The sequence below is a fragment of the Bidens hawaiensis genome, unplaced genomic scaffold (genome assembly GCF_021521415.1).
Source record: "Bidens hawaiensis isolate Kalapana, Puna unplaced genomic scaffold, B.hawaiensis_p1.1 tig00049870_1, whole genome shotgun sequence".
NCBI lineage: Eukaryota > Viridiplantae > Streptophyta > Magnoliopsida > Asterales > Asteraceae > Bidens > Bidens hawaiensis.
Genome location: NW_027506126.1, coordinates 109,153 through 130,976, shown reverse-complemented (window position 1 = coordinate 130,976; position 21,824 = coordinate 109,153). Strand labels below are relative to the sequence as shown.

Sequence of the window (21,824 nt, the reverse complement as noted above, 5' to 3'; positions counted from 1 at the left end):
TGAGAGTAGGAATTAACCAGAGAGCTTTTAAAGGTTTCGTATCTTAAGATATATATATAGGGTAAGGTTAAAATAAAAACCCACTTGAGTTGTGAAAACTCTAGAAACTCATTCTCAACCACATGTTTTTAATTAAAGTTTAAAACTTGTGGTCCACAATTAAAGTCAATAAAAAATGTAAACATAAATATAACTTTTTCTCTCTCCTGAAAACACATATAAAAATTAGTAAAAAAATGTTAAAAAATAGCAAAGCAAATTTTTTTTAGTTTTTGATGTTTTGTATTAAATGTTACAACATATATTACGTGTGTAACAAAAAAAAATTAAAAAAAAACGATGTTACATAGGGTTTTCACGAGTTTTCACAACTCAAGTGGGTTTTCATTTCATACTTCCCATATATATATATATATAGGTAGAGGATTAAGAGAAAACTCACATTTAAAGAGAAAACTTAAAAACTCCTAAAAACTCTTAAAGAATTATTTATGAGACCCGCACTGCACGGCCACACATACATTGAAATAGACAAAAATATCCCACCAAATTCTTCTTTATCTTCCTCCTCCTTGCATTATACATGCAATAAAAAAATAAAATAAAATAAAATACCAAACTAATCCTTTAAATGGAAAAATTGAAAAATGGCATATAGCTGTTAAACAACTATTATTGATCTTCCATTTATTTGTTCTATAACCCTTTTCTTGTGTCCGAAAATGAGTGGGTGGTGGCAGCGTTTCCGGAATACCTGGGGTACCCGCAGCTATTTACCCGAGCCCACCCCCACCTTCCTTATTTCAAACATGTTTGGCGTCAGTTTTGTACCATGCTGGATGATGTAAACATGGTACTAACATAATCAAAAAGCTACTATAACTCTTGAAAGAAGACATGTCAGTTACCCCTTGTGGTTGATTGCCGTTGTTCCTTACATGTAAGGGTGTATGAATAACACGCAAATAAATACGACCAACTCATTTTTAGATGTAATAGCTAAGGATGAAATAAAAACTCAACAGTTAAACACGCCTTGATCACTGGATGTTAGCATTTCTAGGAATCATCAACATGCACGTACTTACTACGAAGTTAAATAGGTTACCACTCTTAATTTAATATTCATTGGTTATACGAATAACTTCAATTAAAATGGAGATTAGGGATGAATTATTGGTTATTTGAGATAAATTGGGCCTCAATACATAATGTGCTATGTTTTCAACTTAGGAATGCAAATTGCAAAGTGCAAAGATCATAAAAATAATAACTTTGAAGAGAACACCATAAATAACATCTTTTTGTCTGCAGAAATCAAGAATGCAAATGTATCAAGTCGACTCGAACTCAATTCTAATGATTATACTAACCAGGCAGCTCGAGCCAAATAGGCTCAAGCGAAGTACAAGCAAGTTTTTATCGAACAGTAATTTTACCAAAAGAAAATTTGCAGTTATATCATAATTATTACAAGTATAAAAACAAAGGACTAGAGTTACATATGTTGGAAATTGGAAGTAACCATGCAACTTATGAATGCCGTGTTGAATTTAACAAACAAAAATATGCTACACAAAATCATCTTAGTTCAACATTCATCTGGCTTTGCACCTGATCTCGAACATTCCACTGCATTAATATCCATCCGCCAAATCATAATGTTTATTATCTGTATGAAATGAGGATTTAAATGAAACTTGTTTGATGAAAAGATGTTAACGTACCTGTATCTCGTTTATTTCCTCGTCTGTAAGAGAACGCTCCATGGAGCGATATGTGATCCTATAACAATGGCTACTCTTTCCTTTCTTGTTAGTGAAGTTGTCAATCAATTGGACCTAAACATATATAAGAGTGTTATTTTATTTCATACTAAAGTGAAAAAAACCAAGTATTCTTATACAAACAATTAATCACCTCCTCGGCAAGATCACCGGCAACGCCTCTGACGATTTCACAGAGATTGTTTTCAGTGAATGAATCATTTATCCAGAAACTCATGTCTTTATAACAAGGTGGATACTGCATATAATATTATTCATCAGAATAGAATAGAAAAATAGTATGCGCATAAATGCCAACTCATACCTTTGAAAATGGCTTGAACTTTATCCCAAGTTGACCTTTAGTAAACTGCATCACAAGAATGTTTTAGGTCAATCTATCTTGGCCCATAACCTAATTGGTCAGCTGCATTTAGTAAAGTACCTGAGATGTGAACCGCTTATCGGTCGACCAAAAAAGTCTAATATCAGGAATGTCAAACAAGACCATTGCCAAACGTTCCAATCCAAGTCCAAATGCCCAAGCCACGTTATCGGTTTTCCCACCCCGTTTTAATATTTCTTGTTCCATCACACCACAACCAAGAACCTCCAACCACTTTTCCTGAACCATCAATTAAAATTACATAACTTTTATTAAAATAATACATCACACCAGTTCATTAGTTAAATATCTAAAATACCCGTCAGTGACAAGAGTTTTGAACTAAAACTTAATAAAAAAAAAATCTTTACCTGGAAATATATCTCGAGTTCAAAAGATGGATTTGTAAATGGAAAATAAGTGTCAACCCATCGCATTTCAACAGCACCTGAACGTCACAATGAAGTGAAAGTTCACTCGGTTAGCTACTATCCATCTCAACTTAGCATATATAATATTAAGTAATGAATCAATTTCTTACCAAAAATGTGATGTGCCAAACCCTCTAGACAAGCTTTTAGATCATTTGCAGCATATGAAGTTCCATCAATGCCAGAACCATTCCAATCATTTGGACTGAACACCCTAACTCCTTCCATCTGCACACTCACATACAAGTATTATAACCCACATAACTTTGGGGCCCCTCAGACGTATGTTATGTAGCTGATAATTGTGGTTTGACTAATCAAAATCAGAATCTAATAATCATAAACATGATCGTTTTTACTCATATTAGTTAACTGTAATATTATAGAATTATAGTTGATTCAGAAAAAGAAAATCAGATACCTGATGGAATACAGGATAATGAGTTGAATCAATGGAGTCTCTTCGATAAACATCACCAGTAACAAGAAAATTGGTATATCCTTTCCTTAGCAACTCAGCCTGATGTGCACTAGTGTGACACCTCAGCACAGTGTCTGCATCAATGTAGTATGTATCATTGTAACTCCGGCTCACATGATCAGCAGGTACCAAGACATCATCAAAGTTCTGCATGCACAAAGGATTTAAAATTGTTTATCAAACGATGTAAAAATGTTTATATAAATAATAGTAACAAATCTATATCATAGACAGGCATTTCATTAAAAAAGTTTAAATAGATATCACTATTAAAGCATGACATGCCATTTAAATTGTTTTAGATGCAAAAGTATTTTCTTTTCAATCGTCAGACTGCCAACTAGAGGTGGCAATTTCTGACAGGACACAAACATAATCAGGTTTTGGGCTGTCATGTTTAACTTGTTTGATAAATGGACCGTGTTCAGATTGACCTATTTAGAGCATTCCCGGCAGGTCCTCTATCTCCATTTCTATGATTACACTAAAAATCACAACCTTTTCTCTCTCATTTTCAATTAAATAATAATTTTTTATAACTTTATCGTGACCTTTTTCTCTCTCCTTGACTCACAACCACTTTCAACAAATATTAAATAATTATAGAGTATCAACAGTGTTTCTCCAAATTTACTCATGAATAGTAACATTTTCTCTCTCCTCCACCCACAACCGCTTGCAATCACTCCACACAATATAGAGAATACACTCACAAAAATATAGAGGACCTCCTGTGAATGCTCCATGTTTTACAACCCAATCAACTTGTTTATCACCCAACAACCATTCAACCCGTTTAGATAGAAGGGTTAAATGGGTTGTGCTTGGGTTACATGATTTTAAGTGTGTGCGTATTAGGGTGGAAGTTTTGACACAAATAAAAATATGGATCGTGTTCGGGTTGAACATTTCAACCCACAACCTATCAACTTGATCATTATCAGTCGAACCGTTTAAAACATGGGTGAAACTGGTCATATTCTGATTACACGATTTTAAGTGTTAGGATTGATGTTTTCAATATGGGTTTGGGTTAAACATTTCAACCCAATTGACACCCATACAGTGCCAGCTACAAAAGGCCAATCTATTTAAGTGATCACAGTGCAAAAATGTTAATAAGGTATTTCCTATGTTGCAAGTTTAAGGGCATACCTGTTTAGTGGTAACAATAGGGGACAAATCATCAAACTTGAGAAACTTATTGTTATAGTTGGAGTCAAAATACTCATATATTGCATTCTTGAGTATCCCAAGGGGATGATTATCTCTCCTGTGAAGTTGTAATCCAAGTTTAGTAAATATTAGATCCGGGACATTATTTGTTGGTTCATCCTTAACAACATCTGCACCACAAATATACCAATATATACCATATCAGGACTAAAAATCAAAATACTAGCTCACAGTGTACTTGATAATAGGAGATGTTCTCAAAAGTTAGCATGACAAAAGAATATGAAACTTAGAAGAATCAATCACAACCTGTTTGACTTGTCAAAGTCAAAAAACCTAATTTTGAACTTCGAATTGATGCCAGTTCACGTTACATCATATGTGAAGTAGTGCTTACCAGGGGCGGACCCACATAGTGTGGATCGGGGTCCCGGGACACCAATGTTTTTTTAAAAAAGAGGCGGTATATTAATTTTTTCATGGACCCCATATTAATTAATAGATGGAACCCATACTACTAATGTTAAACTTGGTCTGATGGTAACCCCTTTCTTTTACAATTGGTAGGTCACAAGTTCAAGCCTTGCTCAAACTGTTTTTTTTTTCTTTTCTTTTGAATTCAACTCAGTAACAAAACAAGCAGGCACATACCATGAAAATTGAAACTTTTTTTCTTTTCTTTTAAATTCTACTCAGTAACAAAACAAGCAGGCATATACCACGAAAATTGAAACTTAGTTGAACTTTGTAAGTATTTCACCAACAAGAAGTTTGGCATGGAGTTAATAATCTCTTGATAATTTCAAAGCAACACTCAATAATCTATTGATAATTTCAAAATTCAAAGCAACAACTGTGCATTGCAGCATATATAGTCGCATGTTCTTAGACATCAGATTACATGTGAGTTTTCAAGAGTCATGGTTAAACATAAAACATAAATCTTTTTAACCACATAGTGTAGATCAAAGCCCTATTAAGGTAGTTTAAGCATCATTATGAACAATAAAAGAATACATTTTACTTCTTGAAAAACCTGTTTGGTAGCTATAATGGCCAAACACAAAACAACTTTATTAAACAAACAAATCTTGATTGCCAATATTGAAAATACACACTAAATCTTACTAAATAACCTTGAATGTTTCCTCTATAGACGCTAAACTCAACTGCTGCAGTAATATAAACCTTAGAACTTGGAAATTAGAAGAGATATTGCTTGCACGTAAACCTATGTAAGTCGAATAGTTATCACAACAAAGAACTTAAATGGGACCTCGCCTCGACCCAACCCGGACGACCGACCAGGAAAATCAGACATCGTAAATTGGGACCCCATTGAACAAAAATCCTGGGTCCGCCATGGTGCTTAAGAGAGCTCGAGCTCCACTTGTGAGTTGATTTTTCAAGCTGAGGCATGGCTCGCTTATTATTTATTAATTAACTTATATGTGTTTTTAATTATTTTTAGAAAAACCTTCAATGAACCTATGAAGCAGCAAAGAATAAGCATTTTGAAATCTTGATATTTGTCATCTTTAAGCAATTAAAAAAACGAAACAAGAGATGAGTGAAATTTATAAGTGTTTTTTTATGCTTTTCATAAGCATATCAATTAATTGTCTGGGAAACCTAATCGTAAATCAACAAGTATATAAAAAATCACAAGAAAAGGGCAAATATAAATGAAACCCAGCTGCAAATCAGAAAAAAATGAAGAAATACCTTGTTTAGAAATCTGAACTCCGCCGAGTGAGGAAGCTACCGCCTGTGTGGATTTGTGTCTGCGAAAGAAAGGCGATGAGATGGAAATGAAGAAACAAGGTTTGGATAGGAGGATGTGGTGGGCAATGGTCAGACCAGCCATGGCGCAGGCAGACTTTAGGTCTTTGGATTATCTTCTTCATTACTTATTTTAACTCAAAAGCAAGCAACTTATTTTCATTTTACAAAAATATCCTTTCTTTATCGTGTAACGAAGCATTACAGTGATGATGGGAGACTAGACGAGTGGGTGGCTTTCACTAGTTACTGATCTTGCCGTCCTTTCGTGCCTTCAGCGAGTGTTCATGGGCATTGACTTTAGATGAGAGTTTTTGCCCGATCGAAAGAAGAGTGTATCCCGATGTGGTTAATTTAGCCAGTAACTCATTTAGAGATTTGGAGAATTCGTTAGCCGTTCAAAGAAAAAAGTAATAAATTATGAAAAAAAAAAAAAACCTGCGTGCTCAAACATTAGTTGCATCCAAATTCCAAAGTATTTGATAACTAGTCTGACTTCGTGTCAAAGCATCCAAATTCCAAAGTTGCAAAACAATAGTTTTGCACCCACAAACAAACTATTGTATGGGTAAATAAACTAGACCCATCATGATAATCTACAAATTAAACTGAATAGTTTTATTTGAATATACGCCATTGATTTTAGCTTAAGATGAAAAAAACAATGGTATGAAAATATGTGAAACATAATGTTTATATTGTGATAAGCTAGGACAACTAGTCCGATGATAGATAATATGTGTAGGCTATTGTGAAACAAAAGAGTAGTAATACTTTGTGATTTCGTCATGTGATGGGACATTGTGGTATGTCGAGCTATCATGATAAAATCAAGGAGAAAATACTATGAAAATAAGGTTTTTCGGATACAAAAGAAAAGGGGAAGACATATATTATTTTATAAGAGAGATTGAAATATAAGGTGGTTGTGGTTATTCTCTTGTGAGACAAGACATGAAAACATATATGTGGTGATGATGCATACCTGATAATATGTAAACTGATTTCGTTGATTCAATCTTGATGAACGATTTAATATGTATTTGTTTGTGTTTAGTATAACTTCCCCATGATAATGGGGAGTGAAAATAGGAGTTGTTTTTCAACAGGATCATAATACGTGAATATTTGTTAGTTGTTTAAAAGACTATACTACCCCCATTTAAAAAAAATAATAAGAAATGAATGAAAAATTCTGATTGGTCAAGAGAAGTTCATAGAGTTCTTAACTAAATCTTGGGTTCTTAATTGATACTAACCCTATATATATATATTAGTTTTTATTATATATAAGAGGATTTTATTGACTTGACTAATATTCTGTTTATGATGCCAGAAATAGTATTAAAGGATTAAAAGTGATGGAAATGGATATATGGACACAGCACACATGCAAGGTTAGTTTCATGCTTTCATTAAGCATCTAATTTTTCAATAAAAGGATTTGGGATTTTTCTAAATGAAGAATGAATTATTTTGATATAAACAGTTAGAAAACAGATTGGTGCAGTGCTGCTTATGGAGGAAACATCTTAGCAATGTTCGAGTAATTCAACAAAAGAGGCGCATATCATTGACTGCCTCTTGATCCTGCTTATGGAGATCATAAGATGTGTGCGCCTTTAAACCTTTTTGTTTTTATTATATATAATTTTTATGTTTATAAGTTATTGCCTAGTGCTGCTGTTAACGTAAAAAGAGTATTTTGGTCAATATGGGAACATAGCGAAGGTGATGGCTCAGACTTCAACGAGGTCAACGTCCAGGTGGTAGTGTTATGCGCGCTTGGTGTTTTATGCATTGCCTCATAGAGATAAAGATTTGCATAAAAGGTCAATGTCAGTTCAAAAATATAAACTTATGATATATCTATGGTACATCACATTATATCCAATGTTCATACAAATTAATGCGAATGTTATGATGTGCAGGTCTTACACTGGTTGTCATGTAGCCTTCGTCTTGCCTTTCCTGCTGCTGCTAGAAATTTTGCTGTTGATGGATACAGATCAAAACCACACTAACAGTATTTATTTTGGATCAAAGTTAGAGAACCACTGCTCATGCCTTGACTGAGTAAGTTTTTTAGTCCTTAATTTGACATTGGATGTATTGTTTACAAATGGTTGTCGTTTCTTTGTTGCTTCTTATTCTATTTATAGGTTCTTACAGGTAGATTTTGCCTAATTTTAAACATTTCCTTCAAACTGGCATTTTGTGCAGAATTTGGATATTTCTAGGGCTGTAAATGAACCAGACGTAAGCTTCACGAATGAACACAAACAGAGGTTGCGTTCGTTTACAGCCCTAGATATTTCTCAAGACTAAATTCTGCAAAATGCAGACGAGAAGACGGTCTGGAGTCTCAATGGATGTACAGTTATTGACCAAATCTTGCGTTTAGTACCTGATATTCTGATGTGGCTCGATTAATAATACAGCTGCAAAGTATCGGAAAATTGTCTATATATAAAGAAAAAGAATTCATAAAACGAAATAGCCGATATGAAAACCCAATAACGGGCGTATGTGGGATAAAAAAATAAAGAGGTGTTAACTTAAGCCAGTGAACTTACAATCTGCAACAATTAAACTGGCTCGTTTGGTTAATTTCCAGCCAAACGAAAACACTTGAAGAACTAACACCCGTGCCCCAATATGCAAGTTTGACCAAAAATCTTTTACTATTTTAAATCGTATATATTTTTGACAGGTGATGGAAAATTGGAAATGTTGCAGATGTCGTATGGATCAGAGTTAAGCACCTGCAGTTTGACTCTCCTCGGAAATTCTTCAAACTGCAGAAATTCCATAAACTGGTCAAAATTGACTTTTTTCTATGACCTATTTTTTTTGGTGTTTTATCTTGGCATTTATGTTAACCCAAATTTATCTGTTTATTTTTTATTGCTATCTCAGAAGTTCAACATGAAACAAAAGACGAGGTGGGCTAAAAACATCCGAACTTCAAGTTATTGTTGGCGAGTCAGCACTATCAAGAACCAATGTATGATTTACATTTTTAGTAGTACATGTTTATAAAATCACAAATTATAATATTATTGTTTTATATATATGATGTTAGATTGTGAAGAATGCATTAAGAGAAACAACCTACAAGATCCCGGGAACAAAAGAAAGATAATTTGTGACGACACGTCAAGTGTTGTATTTGAAACTGATTCTATCAACATGTTCAAGATGAGTAAGTTACCTGAGGTCACAAGTATGTTACATGAGGATATGATTTTGTAATCTAGCCACAATATAGTTTGTAGAATTACATTGTAAAATTTGATATTTTACAGAAGAATCTTCTTGTAAAAGGTCAAAAGTCAAAGTTGACCCTGAAGCTGAAAGCAAAGACAATGTTCTGAGTCAAATTACAATATTGGGCGCGCTTGCAAACTGTTTGGGTATTGGAGAAAAAGAAATGTTAGGCAAAGACTTTGAGACTTGTTTTCGAGTACATACAAGTCAACAATCTAGAGGTTTAACTTTTGTGTTTTATCTGTAACCGGTCATACAGACCCTTTGGGGATAGTTGATGAGTCCAAATAGGTATTTTGTCTTCAACAATTAATTTTTTGTGTGTGCTTTTTTATGGATTGAGAAATGTGAGTGAAAGTTATGTGGTTTGAATGGAAATTGTCCGGTAGTACTATACAATATATCACGGGTAATGGGTTTGTGTTTGTTACATAAAATGGACCACGCCGATACGACAAATATGAAATCTAACAAACGTGCTATACAATGTATTACAAGACGATTGATAATCTTACAAAAAATGAATACGATGTTGTAAATTGTCGTTGCCGTTGCAATGCGTGGGCTCCTACTAGTATTATAAAACATACATAGCATAACATACTTAATACGTTCACATTGAAATTCTGATTCTTAACTTACCATACAAGCCATGACCAAAATCTTGTAAATCCACATAAAAAATCAACATTCTTTTCTTAAAAAAAAAAGGTGTATTCACATAGCTTCGGTTTAACAGAGTAAAGTTTGTATGCTTTGACGTATTTGAAGTACATACAAAAAGGCAAACGACTTTATATAACACCTTTTCAATCTTATGTTGACATCTTTACCTTAAAACACTTATTTGTTTGTTGTCTTTCAAATTCTTCAACAAGCAAGAATCATCTTATGGAATTGTGAAGATCCAATAAGTTTATCTTTGAACCTAGCTTTTGTTTAGTCTATGATGATTATTATTATTATAGATTTATAAAAAAGAAAAAAGTCATCTTCTTGTGACAGAAACCCTAATAAGTCAGTCCGATGCTTTCCCGTATACTCTCCTCCTCCTCCAGACCCTCAATCTTCCGTATGATTGCATCTCAATATTCTCATTCTCAGTCTCTTCTATTCTCCACCAATCGTAATCCCGGAGAAGAAAACAACTGGAATATTGCAGCCACTGTAGAAGATAACAATGGCATCTTTGATATCGAACAAGACCTAAAACCTACTCCCATTGATGAAACTCTAAATAAAGAACAAGATAGATTACTGGAGATGGAGGATAATTCCCTATTATCAGACCTACTACTCAAATCATTCACATTCATACTGTGTAGCTGTTAATATATTCATTTTACATTTTTGGTCTATGAGAACTTTTAGTCTAGGTTTAATAACTTTTAGCCATAACACATTGTACAGGTGTTCATGGTTTGGTTTACCAAATATCGGCCGTATACCGGATCGTAAGATTTTAGATACTAGCCTTAGAACCCGCGATTATGCGGGATTAATCCGGATAATTATAAATGAAAATTATGAAAACATGTTTGTTCGGTTCGTTTACAGGCCTAAAGATTTTATGAAAACAGGTGGAAATCATGCATTTGGGGACTTAATTAGTGCATCAGGAATCGCAGATGAGATGTTGGACAGTTTGATGGCTTTAAAAGATTTAGATGATGTTCCAGGCTGCCCCAATTGAAGATATGCGTTATGCAAAGAGCACACGCAAGTCAACTAGGGCTGACATTGAGAGACAGAAACAAGAGGAAATTGCTAAATCACGTGATAGACAAGTTGATAGTCAGGGTAAATGGCACTGGAAAAAGGAAATGTAGTATTGCAAGTGTTTGGATTGAACCCGGAGAGGATTCGTCATTAATGACAAAGAGTTTGATGTTTATTTCCCAATGCTTGATCAAAGAGCCACACTTCTTCGCCCTCTTTCTGTGACTAAAACTTTGGGCCTTCTTGATGTTAGTTGAACTGTTAAAGGAGGTGGTGTATCAGGTAATTCCCCACCTGAACAATTTTTTTGTTTATTTAGTTAACCATACTTACATGAATGCTTGATTGAAACCACATGAACCAACAAGAACATGCTCCGTTCGTGTTTCGTTTATAGGTCTAATATTATTTGCATGAAACAGGTCAAATTGGTGCAATTCGACTTGGTATGAGTAGGGCGTTGCAAAACTGGGCACCGGATCAGTTCCGCCCTCCATTGAAAGAAGGTAAATATTGTTTTTTCTTTATTTTCTTTTAGCTAGGTCAACATTATTTTGTGCTCTAGTTTAGGGAAGTTCTTTTGGTTGTATGCCCTGTATACATGTTTGTTCATCAATTGCAACCTTTGATCTGACACCTGGATTAACAAAATGTTGTGGCTTATAATGAATTCTCTATAGATAAGGACCAACAAATAAAGAGAACTTGTAGACAGTGTGTTACTGATTTGCAGTAATGTTTTTTTATTTACTAGTTAAAGAAAGGTAACTTAGGCCAGAAAATTCAACAGTAAAGGTAATGGCCCATTACTATTTTTTTTCTCATAACAGTTAGTGTTGATTTTTTGAAGAAGGAACGGGCATGATTTCTATTTTTGGGAACTTTTAAAGGTTGATTTGAGTACAGAAAATTCTTCTATTTTGTTTTTGCTTTAGAAATGAAAATCAAATACTAAAATTTATTAAGTCAGATTATACTCTTAATTATAAACCTTTTAAATGCGTAAGCAGTTTTTGATTGAAGAGATGGTTTTTATACTTGCTAGTCTTACTTAATGATATACCGATTGAAAGTCCGTTTTGAAAGTAATAGGCATCGGTAGATCATCTATCTTTCTGCCCTCTCTATTAGGGTTGTTAATTGGTCGAAAACTGGACGGTTTGCTTTTATTGGTTCCGGTTTTAAACATTTGTTAACTATTTGGTTAACCATGGGGTATTTGACACCTTCGTTCCCGGGTTTATTCAAACTGACTCCTTTGGGATTATTATTGTTGTTTTGTTATTAAGAATTTTATAATTGAAGGATGTGATATGTGTGTGTTGGCAGCTGGATTCTTGACAAGAGACTCAAGAATTGTGGAAAGGAAGAAACCTGGTAAGGCCAAAGCAAGAAAGAGCTTCCAGTGGGTCAAACGTTGACCAACCGGGTTATATTGGAGGAGTTGTTTGTTGTTACTGGATTTTGCAGTCTTTTTAAGGTTTCATGTGCTAAAACACGATTAATAACTTTGTTTTGGAGTGTTTCAATGGCATTACAGATGTTTTCGTTCGATTGATATAGCTTTTCAGTTATTCTCTCTCATTTTGGTGTTGAAGTTGTTCATATGGGTCTCTGATTTGAACATCTTTTCGTTGCTTGCATGTCGGACTCATGTTCGTCGGTTGGCATGAATATGGGCTTGAATTTTATACTAGAGTTAATTATGTGTTTTGCCCATATTTGGTACACTGGTATATAAATGTAAAAGGTAATGTGGGGGGTTCTAACTAGATTTAGTATTCACTTATTACTAATTCTTATGCTTTAGGTACAGCTGGTGAAATATGTTTTCTACTTTTTTTTTACCACCAATCAAGATTTATTAAAAAGGACGAAAATAACAAGTTGCTATCTTGCCAAAATTCAACACCAAATTTCACATAGGGTTGCACATACCGCCTATATAACCTTTACATATTTACAATATCAAATTTCCGTCACTTCACCCATAAAATACATGTACTCCTCGACCTATTATGAATTGAAATGAAGCTCATCGCTCTTATTTCTCCAATAAGGTTACATTGGTTCACTAGTTTCCCTTTAAACATCACTACATTTCTAGCATTCCAAATACACTATACCGTCGTTAAACAAACATGAAAAATCTTCGCTTTCGCTTTCCTTTTAGAGAATGACAATATTTATATGTCTAAAAACATCACGAAGTGGAAAAAACATAGATCGTCGACACCTTATACTAGGTGTTCCACCATTTCCGTAGCATCATCACATACCGGGCACCAAACGACTCCACATTGACACTTGTCATAGCCAATGCCAATAATGCCGTGATCATTCCCATTCTGCTTGCCAAGCTAAAATCCCAACTTTTTTCAGAACAAATTTATTCCACTCGATTAGATGGTCAACACTTCTCATACCCACCCGTCTTGAATATTCAAACCCTAATTATTATTATTATTATTATTATTATTATTATTATTATTATTATTATTGTGTTCATGAACAAGCCTCCTACGGTAAATCCCATAGATTTTTTCATGTTAGTGTGTTTGATCAATCAATTTGTTATCAGATTCAGATTTGTATTTTCATTTATAAACTTCAGTGCATTCAACCAAAAATAGGTTCAATTTTTTAATCTCGAAGATAGCTAGCTGATAATTGCCTCCATTTGTCAATCAACAGCGGTGTTAATTTGCATGTGGTTATAATTTGTTTTCATCAAGGTTGCAAAAGTCGCTAGGCGGACTCTAGGCGGCTGACTGGGGAGTTAGGAGTACTCGGCCTTAGTCGGTGAGTAATCGGCCTTAGTCGGGTAGTACTCGGGGATGGGTCACCGAGAACTCGGCCTAGGCGGGGATTACTCGGGGATTACTCGTTGAGTACTCGGCGCCTAGGCGGGATTTTTACAACCATGGTTTTCATGAAAACATCATTGATTTTGGGTGTTTAGTTGAAATCCGCCTTTTTAACTGGATGTTTGGCATATTGGTATTTTGTTTAATTGGTGATTATCATAAATTGGTGTTTATAACATAGTTATATTTTTGGGAACTAAACGAAAGCAGTGAAAGAATTTCTTCCTCAACTTATAAATTACGGTATCAAAAGAGTGTTGATGCATGGTCCATCAATAAAGGATTGGAGAGCTAGAAAGTTGCTAAGGTAAATAAAAAACTATGAAAATGACGTTTACGTGCATATAATTTGCATTTACTTTGATCTAATCTTTTATATATGTTTATGTAAGCTCTTGATAAAGTTTTGCGAGCCCTAAATGACAAGTTAACTGGAATGGTATTCCGTTTGTCGACTGAGGTTATTTCGGTTGTGGACGTAACTGGAAGGCTTGAAAAGAAGGCTACTTATGAACATATCAAAGCTGCAATCAAGTAAGTACTGTAACAAATCTTCACTTGAACTAATAATATTGAACGCATTGTAATCAAGTCTTCTGTAATTTCAGGCAGAAATCAGAGGGAAAGCTTAAGGGTATTTTGGGATACACGGTAGATCATCTTGTATCCACATATTTCATTGGTGTCTGAAGAAACACTAGGTTGAACTGGATAGTCCGATCGGGTATTTCCCCAGATGTGAGTATACTGAAATGATGAGAACAGATCCAAGCTGATGCCTGCAAAACAGAACACCGTTGAGTTTCGCCACGGGAAGGACAGAGTGGGGGTCTTCCCGTAACCACCCTCCGGCGTGAGAATAAGTATCGTACTTTGACGGAATAAAGTAAGACAAAGTTTTTAATTGCTTAAGGCTTGAGAGTGTGAATGAATACATTGAATAGATGATCTTCGTATTTATAGCCGAATGGGGAGAGAAGGTAATTGGTGGAGTTGTCACTATCAAGTTATTCCTTCCCTGCCTGAATGGACACATGTCGAGCCTTTATTGGATGTGACAGCCTGGACCCGCTTATGGTGTAGCCATTATTTGTGCATGTCGTGGGATGGCCATTACGTGTCCAGGTGTCCGATTTCTATTGGCCGATGTTGCTATCAGGAGGTTTTGAGGGAATCTTCTAGAAATAGTTTGTTACAACTGCTCTTCCATATCATATGGAGATCATACGTGTGATGGGTCCCTTGAGTTGTTTGCGGATTCCTTCTGTGGATGCTTACGTGACCATCCGCGGATTATGACGGAGTTCCATGAAGTGTTTTGGATTGTGGATGGTTTCACCAGTCCACTTTATTCCTTGTGCAGATGTCTTTTGGCGATTCGCGGGTTGGTTGATGGATCCGTGGGATGCGGATGTCTTTGACGATCCGCGGGTCAGATAAGGGATCCGTGGGTATCTTTGCTACCCTCCCTCTATAAGTCCCCATAGTACATTGTTGCTTCCGTGAGTCGATGTCGCGGGTGGAATTATGGACTTATGTCTTTCGTCGCGGGTTGTAACTATTAGTCCTTTAGTATTCCTGTTGCTTTTGAACTGGGGTACTATTTAAGCGTCTGCGATGTGAGTCTCCTGTCTGAGTCGTGTCAGGAGTGGTGCTCGAGGTTGGTGCACGAGTTTTTAGGCGGCTGATTCAAAATTATTTTGTTTTGTCAGTTCCCGCCTAACATGTCGCTTTGCCATTGGATGGTTTTGGTACGTGAGCTGGATCCCTCTCTTTTCACATTAATTGCGATGTGTATATATAGGGGGAGGCATTCCACTTTCCGAAACCACTTGCAAAAATTTCTCCTAATCTTCTTCTTCCTTCATCTTCTTCATTCTGACTTATCATTTCGATCAACCATGGCTGGTAGTAAGAAAGGTACGAAGAGAGGTCGGGAGGGCAAGAAAGACTCCTCTAAGGGGCTAGTAGAGAACATTTGTATAAACTGGAAGTTCGTCGACTTCAAAGATATCGTTAATCTGTATGGGTTAGCGCCGGAGTGGGGGCCGGAGCTCCCTTCTCCAGGTTCCACAGCCGATGAGCCACCGGCCGGAAAAATTGCCTTTTATGGTGAATCCTTCACCACAGGCAACTTTCGGTTGCCCATCACCATGTTTTTTGGTGATTTTCTAAGCGAATCTGGGATTCATGTCTCCCAATTACATCCATTTGGTATTATGAGGCTTCGGCACTTTGAGTTATGCTGCAGGGCTCTGGAGATAGAGCCAAAGGTAGATCGCTTTCTGGCGATCTACAAGATCAGACCCGCGGCAGTTGATTTAGCTTCGCCGTCCAGGGGAAGGCAATAGGGACTGAGCCTCTGAGGAGTGCTCACGAATGGAAGAATAAATTTTTGTGGGTCAATGCGGATGTTATTCTGCTAGCCATGACCCGCTGCTCACTGACCTCCAAATTCTCCCTTCCCGCTGCCGATACTGAGGGTCAAGAGTGGTTCTAGGAGTTGACGAGGACTCCTACTCCGATGGGTTTGATCCCCGAGTCCGCGTTAGTACAGGTGGGGATGAGCTGCCTTTGGCCATACTCTGCGGAGCAGCCATATTTCTCCCGGGACGACGGACGTAAGTTTTTCTTTCACTGCACCTGTTAGCGTTTTCTATGCTTTTCTTATGTTTGCTTTCTTTACTTACAGAGGAGTGTTCGTTATTTGAGGTTCTAATCCCTACCGTCGTGGGGAATATGTTCAGGATGCCCCTGGAGATGTATCAAGAGCCTATTCTTGATCACTTCAAGGGTAACTTCCTTTTTCCCACCCATGGCCGCACAGAGCCGGTGTCACCGATTCCGCGGTGGCTCAAGGTGTGTATATTCTTAACCCTCGACCTCTTAGTGTTATGCATCTGGATGGGATGATAGTCCTTTATTCTAGTGATGAATCCTCTAGTGAGGATTCAACTAGTGAGGGTTCCCCGCCCGGTACTCCAGAGAGTATTTACGCTGGCGTGTTGCGTGCTATTGCAGATCTTGCCCACTGCAGGAAGAGGGCAGATATGGCTGGTGTATCCGGCCCGAACCGGGATTCCGACGCCGATGAACCCGCTGGTGGGGAGGCTGATGTGGATAAGGATCCCGCTGACAGGGAGACTTCCAAGACTGCCGATGATCCCGCCAGTGGGGAGGCATCTAGGGGTGTTGATGATCCTGCTGGTGGGGAGGCACCTAGGAACGCCAATGATCCCGCTGGTGGGGAGGCTTCCAAAGTTGGAGGTGAGGGACCACCTCCGAAGAAAATCAAGCTGACCCGGCTTCAGGACCGGGTCAAGAGCCGGACTGTTGTACGCCAGCCCGCATGTATACTTTGTATTTATGGGCTTGTGTTGTATCTTCTAATTTTTGTTTCCGAATCTGCAGTTGCGACCGCTGTACGTCCACCTTCTCCGCCTCCTGAGGTTTTGCAGAAGGTTAGTGAGGATGTGCCTCCTGAGTACATTCCTATGTTGCCACCTGAGGTAGTGGTGGAAACGGAGGTTGTGCCTCCAAAAGATACATCTGTAACCCCTCCGGTTTCCACGGGTGAAGGGGCGGGGTCCTCTAATCAAGGGGACCCCCTCTTTCGCCCCTCATGGAACCTTGTTCCTAACGCGCTTTTTACTGATCCGCGTGTGTGCCAAGAGTTCTTTGAGCACTGCCTCCCACCCTCTGAGTGTAATAGGATACACTCCAAACTCAGGCTAGCTTGGCTCAATCACTTAGCTATCACTTGGCTAATGTGTTGTCGACTAGCCGTGAGGTATTTAAGGGTTGGGTAGTCGGCCAAGGCGACCTTGAGCGCGCCGTTCAGTGTATGGACTAAGCTGAAGCGGCGAGGGATGCCGCCCTGGCGGAGGCCAGGAAGACTGAAGCTGCTCTCCTGGCTGCCTAGGAGAAGAATAAGCGTCTGGAGGAGCGGGTGGCCGCTCAGGTTAAGTTTGTCGCCGCCCGGGATAAGGATGTCCGGAGGCTTGCAGCGGAGGTGAAGGGAAAGGATGATCTCCTTGCCTTCGTTTCTAAGGAGAAGGAAGATCTGGAGGTGGCCTTCACCAATGCCTCGGATGAACGGCATTGGCTCCTCAAGTTTGGCATCCCCAAGGTAAATATTCCGATTTTCTCTCATATTGGGATTATTATTCTGACTTTCTTTGGAACAGATTTTCAGGCTTATCAAGGATGGACCTGAGTTTGGGGATTGCCTTGCTGACCTGCTGGTCAGCTCTTCGCAGGCAGGTCGCTAGGCTGGTTTTGCGGAGGGTTACTCCATGGATCGCGAGGGACGTCCGTCCTCCGAGTTTGAGCTTCACCGCCAGGATTGTCAAAAGGAATATGAAGCACGGATGGATTCTTTTGATAACCTTTCCTTTGACATCCTGAAGTATATTGGGGAGAACCGTCGCGAGCCTACCGCGGTTGGGGAGCTACGTCTTCACGTGAACCGGTTGATCGCTGAAGCCGAAGGCAAGGAAGCTTTCAAAGAAGACTAGAAATAGGTTGTAATATTATTGTATTTCCTTTCTTCTTGTAAACCTTTGTAAATGAAATGAAACTATATTTTTCTTTTATTGTGTTAAACTTATCATCTTTATGTTCCTTCTTTATTTGAAGGGGTTATCCCATTCGCGGGTGACTAACTTGTTGGTGATCCTTCCGCTTATGATTATAACTTGTATTTTTCTTGTTCTTTTTCGTAACTTCCATTCCAATAACGCCTGACGTGTCAGCCAAAGCATTTAGTTTGTCTATTGACTGTAGAACTAGTAGTTCGCCGATTATATCTGAATTTTGACAGATGTGACAGGTCTGTCATGTGCAGGAAAAGCTGACAGCTGGTTCGCGCCGTACCTAGGGATTTTAAATTTCGACCTTTTGTATTCCCGCCTGACGTGGCACGATCTAACTGGTGAACAGCTGTTTCGCACTGTTCCACGCATTTAATGTTGCTTCTATATATATCCGCCAGTTTCATCTTTATCTCCTTACTTTGTATTTGACAACGAAGATAAGTTCGCCAGAAATTTTGAGGTATTTTCTTTTCAAACCAGAAAGTCTTCTTCGTCTTCTTCTCCGGCGACCATAGCTCATTGTAGTAAATTCTTAGTTGAATATATGGCGTTGGTGAGGCTTGATTATTAGACCATCGACTCTGTAACCATTGATTGGGATGTCAAGGGCTTTCAAGACATCGTCAATGCTTACGGCATAGCTCCAGAATGGGAGCCGGAATTTCCGACACCTGGTTCCACGGCGAGTCATTCTCCGGTGGGGAAGATGGCCGTGTTTGCCGAGTATTTCAGCTCTGGGAATCTTCGATTTCCGATTACCCAGTTTCTGGGTAAGCTGATAACTGGGAATATGATTCATATTTCCCAGCTTCATGCTTCGGCGGTGATGCGCATGCGTCAATTTGAGTTTTTCTGTCGGGCACATGGCATTGTGCCTACTATTGATAAGTTCGGTGTGTTCTACCGCTTGCATGGTAGGGGCGGCCGCTATATTTGCCTTCCGACTGACCAAAAGGCTATTGCTGTGGACACGCATATCCTTGACCCGCAGTGGGCCAGGAAATTCTTCTGGATACAGGAGGACGTGATCCCGTCGCCCATGTATTGGCATTCGGCGGATTAGCCTTTGCTTGCCTTGCCATTTGTTGAACGTCCGGAGAGGCATGGGTGGTATCAACAATTGACCCATACCCCCACTCCTATGCGTCCCATCCCTGAATCTACTCTTGTGAGAGCTGGGATGAGTCGCTTGTGGGCTTATCCGGACGATGTGCCATATTTCCGGAAGCCGGATGGATGTAAGTAGCCTTATTGTACTCCCCGAGTTTATTCTGGTTTCTAATTTTGGTTTATTATGCAGCTGAAGGTCTTCTTTTGTCTGTTCTTGTGGCGGGTGTGCCTGGGGTCATGCACATTACTGCCCGTGACAAGAAAGAGCTCCCCATCCTTGACAAAGCCAGGGATAATTTTTTGTTTCCTGAACGAACCCGTCCGTAGCCTGTAGTCTCAGAGGGCATGTTCGCGATAGGTAAATTAACTTTGATATGACCAAGGATAATTTCCTGCGTATTCTTGCCAGTTATTGAATATGTTTTATGATACAGCCTTTGGTCGCAAGAGGAAGGAAACGTCGTCCAGCCACGCTCCGTTGGAGGTGGCTGGCGAAACATAGGGAACGAATCTTCCTCCTCTGAAAGCGAAGAGGGTCCGCCTTTGTGACCGCTTTGCGGTCCGTTCTAAAGGTATCCCATATATTTATGAACCCATGTTTGTTGTTCGATTGCTTACTTGGTGGTTTATTCTTGTGCAGCCTCTGTTATTCTTTTGGACTCTCCCCCCTAAGAGTGACTCTAGCCGGCGGTTTGCTGCGGATAAGGGGCAGAATAAGGGGGATTCAACCTCGGCTGGTGTCCAAAGGTTGGAGCTGGTGTCTTCGCCACCTGCTCATGAAGCTGAAGAACCTGCCGAGCGGGTGGTGGTACCTCCTCCGCCTCCTCATGAATCCGAGAGGGAGGAGGGTGCCCGTGTTACGCAGGGTGGTATCTCTCAGTACGTCCCTGAATGGAATCTGACTCCTTCCTCGCGGTTTTCTGACGGGGAAGTGTGTTTTGATTTTCTTCATGAGGGCTTGCCTCCTGCGGAGCGAGAGTACCAGCGGAACCGGTCCCGGGTATCTGTTGGCAATTCATATATATATATCATTTGGCCAACCTGGTTTCCACAACCCAGGAGATATACCCGGACTGGAACTTCATGGGGTGGAACTGGGGTTCTCGGGAGAACCTGTTGGAAGAGCTCCAAAATATCGTCTCGTAGCTTCCACCGACAGGTGGAGGTTGAGAGATTCTGAACGGGCTCTTGAACTAGAGAGGGCGCGGCAAGCTGCTGCTGCCAAGGATTGGGAAGAGGCGTGTCGGCGACAAAATGCTGCACTCGAGGCCGCACGCGCTCTTACCCGTGCACGGGAAGCTGAGCTTGCAAAGGCAGAAGAAGCCAAGAGTGATATTGAAGCTCTCTTTGCATCTCAAGAGGAAGTTATCAGTAGCCTTCGCTTTGCCGCTACTGAGAAGGATCAATTAATTGAAGATTTGATCAAGGAAAACATCAAGTACGTTGGTGAGTAGGGCGCATTGAAATTGAGTGCTGAGGAGGCTTCCTAAGATCGTGCTTGGTTGATGCGGGAAGGTTTTCCCAAGGTAATGGTCTATCTTTATCATGGCTTGTGACTTCCTTTTGCTGATTCTTGAATTGCATTCGTAGGTTATCTCATGTGACATTTGAGCCAAAACAAGGTACACCTCAGTATGTATTTACCGATTAAGCAAATAAACGCCTTTTGCGTAACAAACGAACGATTAACCGAACAGGTCGGGTTATGACCCAGATATCTCGGGGGGCCATCTATAAGTGATATACGATCTATACAAGCTAAAATATTAGAAATATGGTCTTATTTGCGTTCGTGTGAGTTTTTACAGTCGAATTTGGGCCGAAAAGAATATTGCACGAACTTTTTACATTCTGGAATTGATACTGGTTGATTTGGGACATGATTTGAGCATTCAGGAATTTTTGGAAATTGTTTGGGGTAAACAGACGATTTTCAGGCGAAATATAGCTGATAAAATGAATTTTTATAAATTAATAAATCAGTAAATAAATTCCAGAAATATTTTTATAAAAATCTACATATTTTAATTGATAAGTGGTTAAAAAATTTTCATAATTTAATGATTAACGGAAAATTAGTTATGCTAATTTGAATATTAAACAAATTCAATTTTTATAAAAACCGGCAAGTTCGCGACTAGTGAATCTGCGGGAATATCAAAACACCAAGAGTGATCAAAAATTATATTTTTGGACTAATTAAGTAAAAATGAACCTTTCTATGAGAAACCTGGACAATCCG

At 38.6% G+C, this 21,824-nt stretch overlaps 1 protein-coding gene across 1 annotated transcript; it reads right to left on the bottom strand.

Moving 5' to 3' along the window:
• Positions 1-1,407: 1,407 nt before the first annotated feature.
• Positions 1,408-4,440, bottom strand: LOC143616797 (phenylalanine--tRNA ligase, chloroplastic/mitochondrial-like; the record flags this gene model as incomplete). The annotated part of the gene is made up of 9 exons (XM_077089523.1): positions 1,408-1,632; positions 1,728-1,841; positions 1,921-2,025; positions 2,092-2,136; positions 2,212-2,391; positions 2,523-2,599; positions 2,693-2,810; positions 3,004-3,210; positions 4,219-4,440. Coding segments are annotated over 9 exons (1,119 nt in total), but the record flags the coding sequence as incomplete, so codon positions are not given.
• Between the last annotated feature and the right edge of the window lie 17,384 nt (positions 4,441-21,824).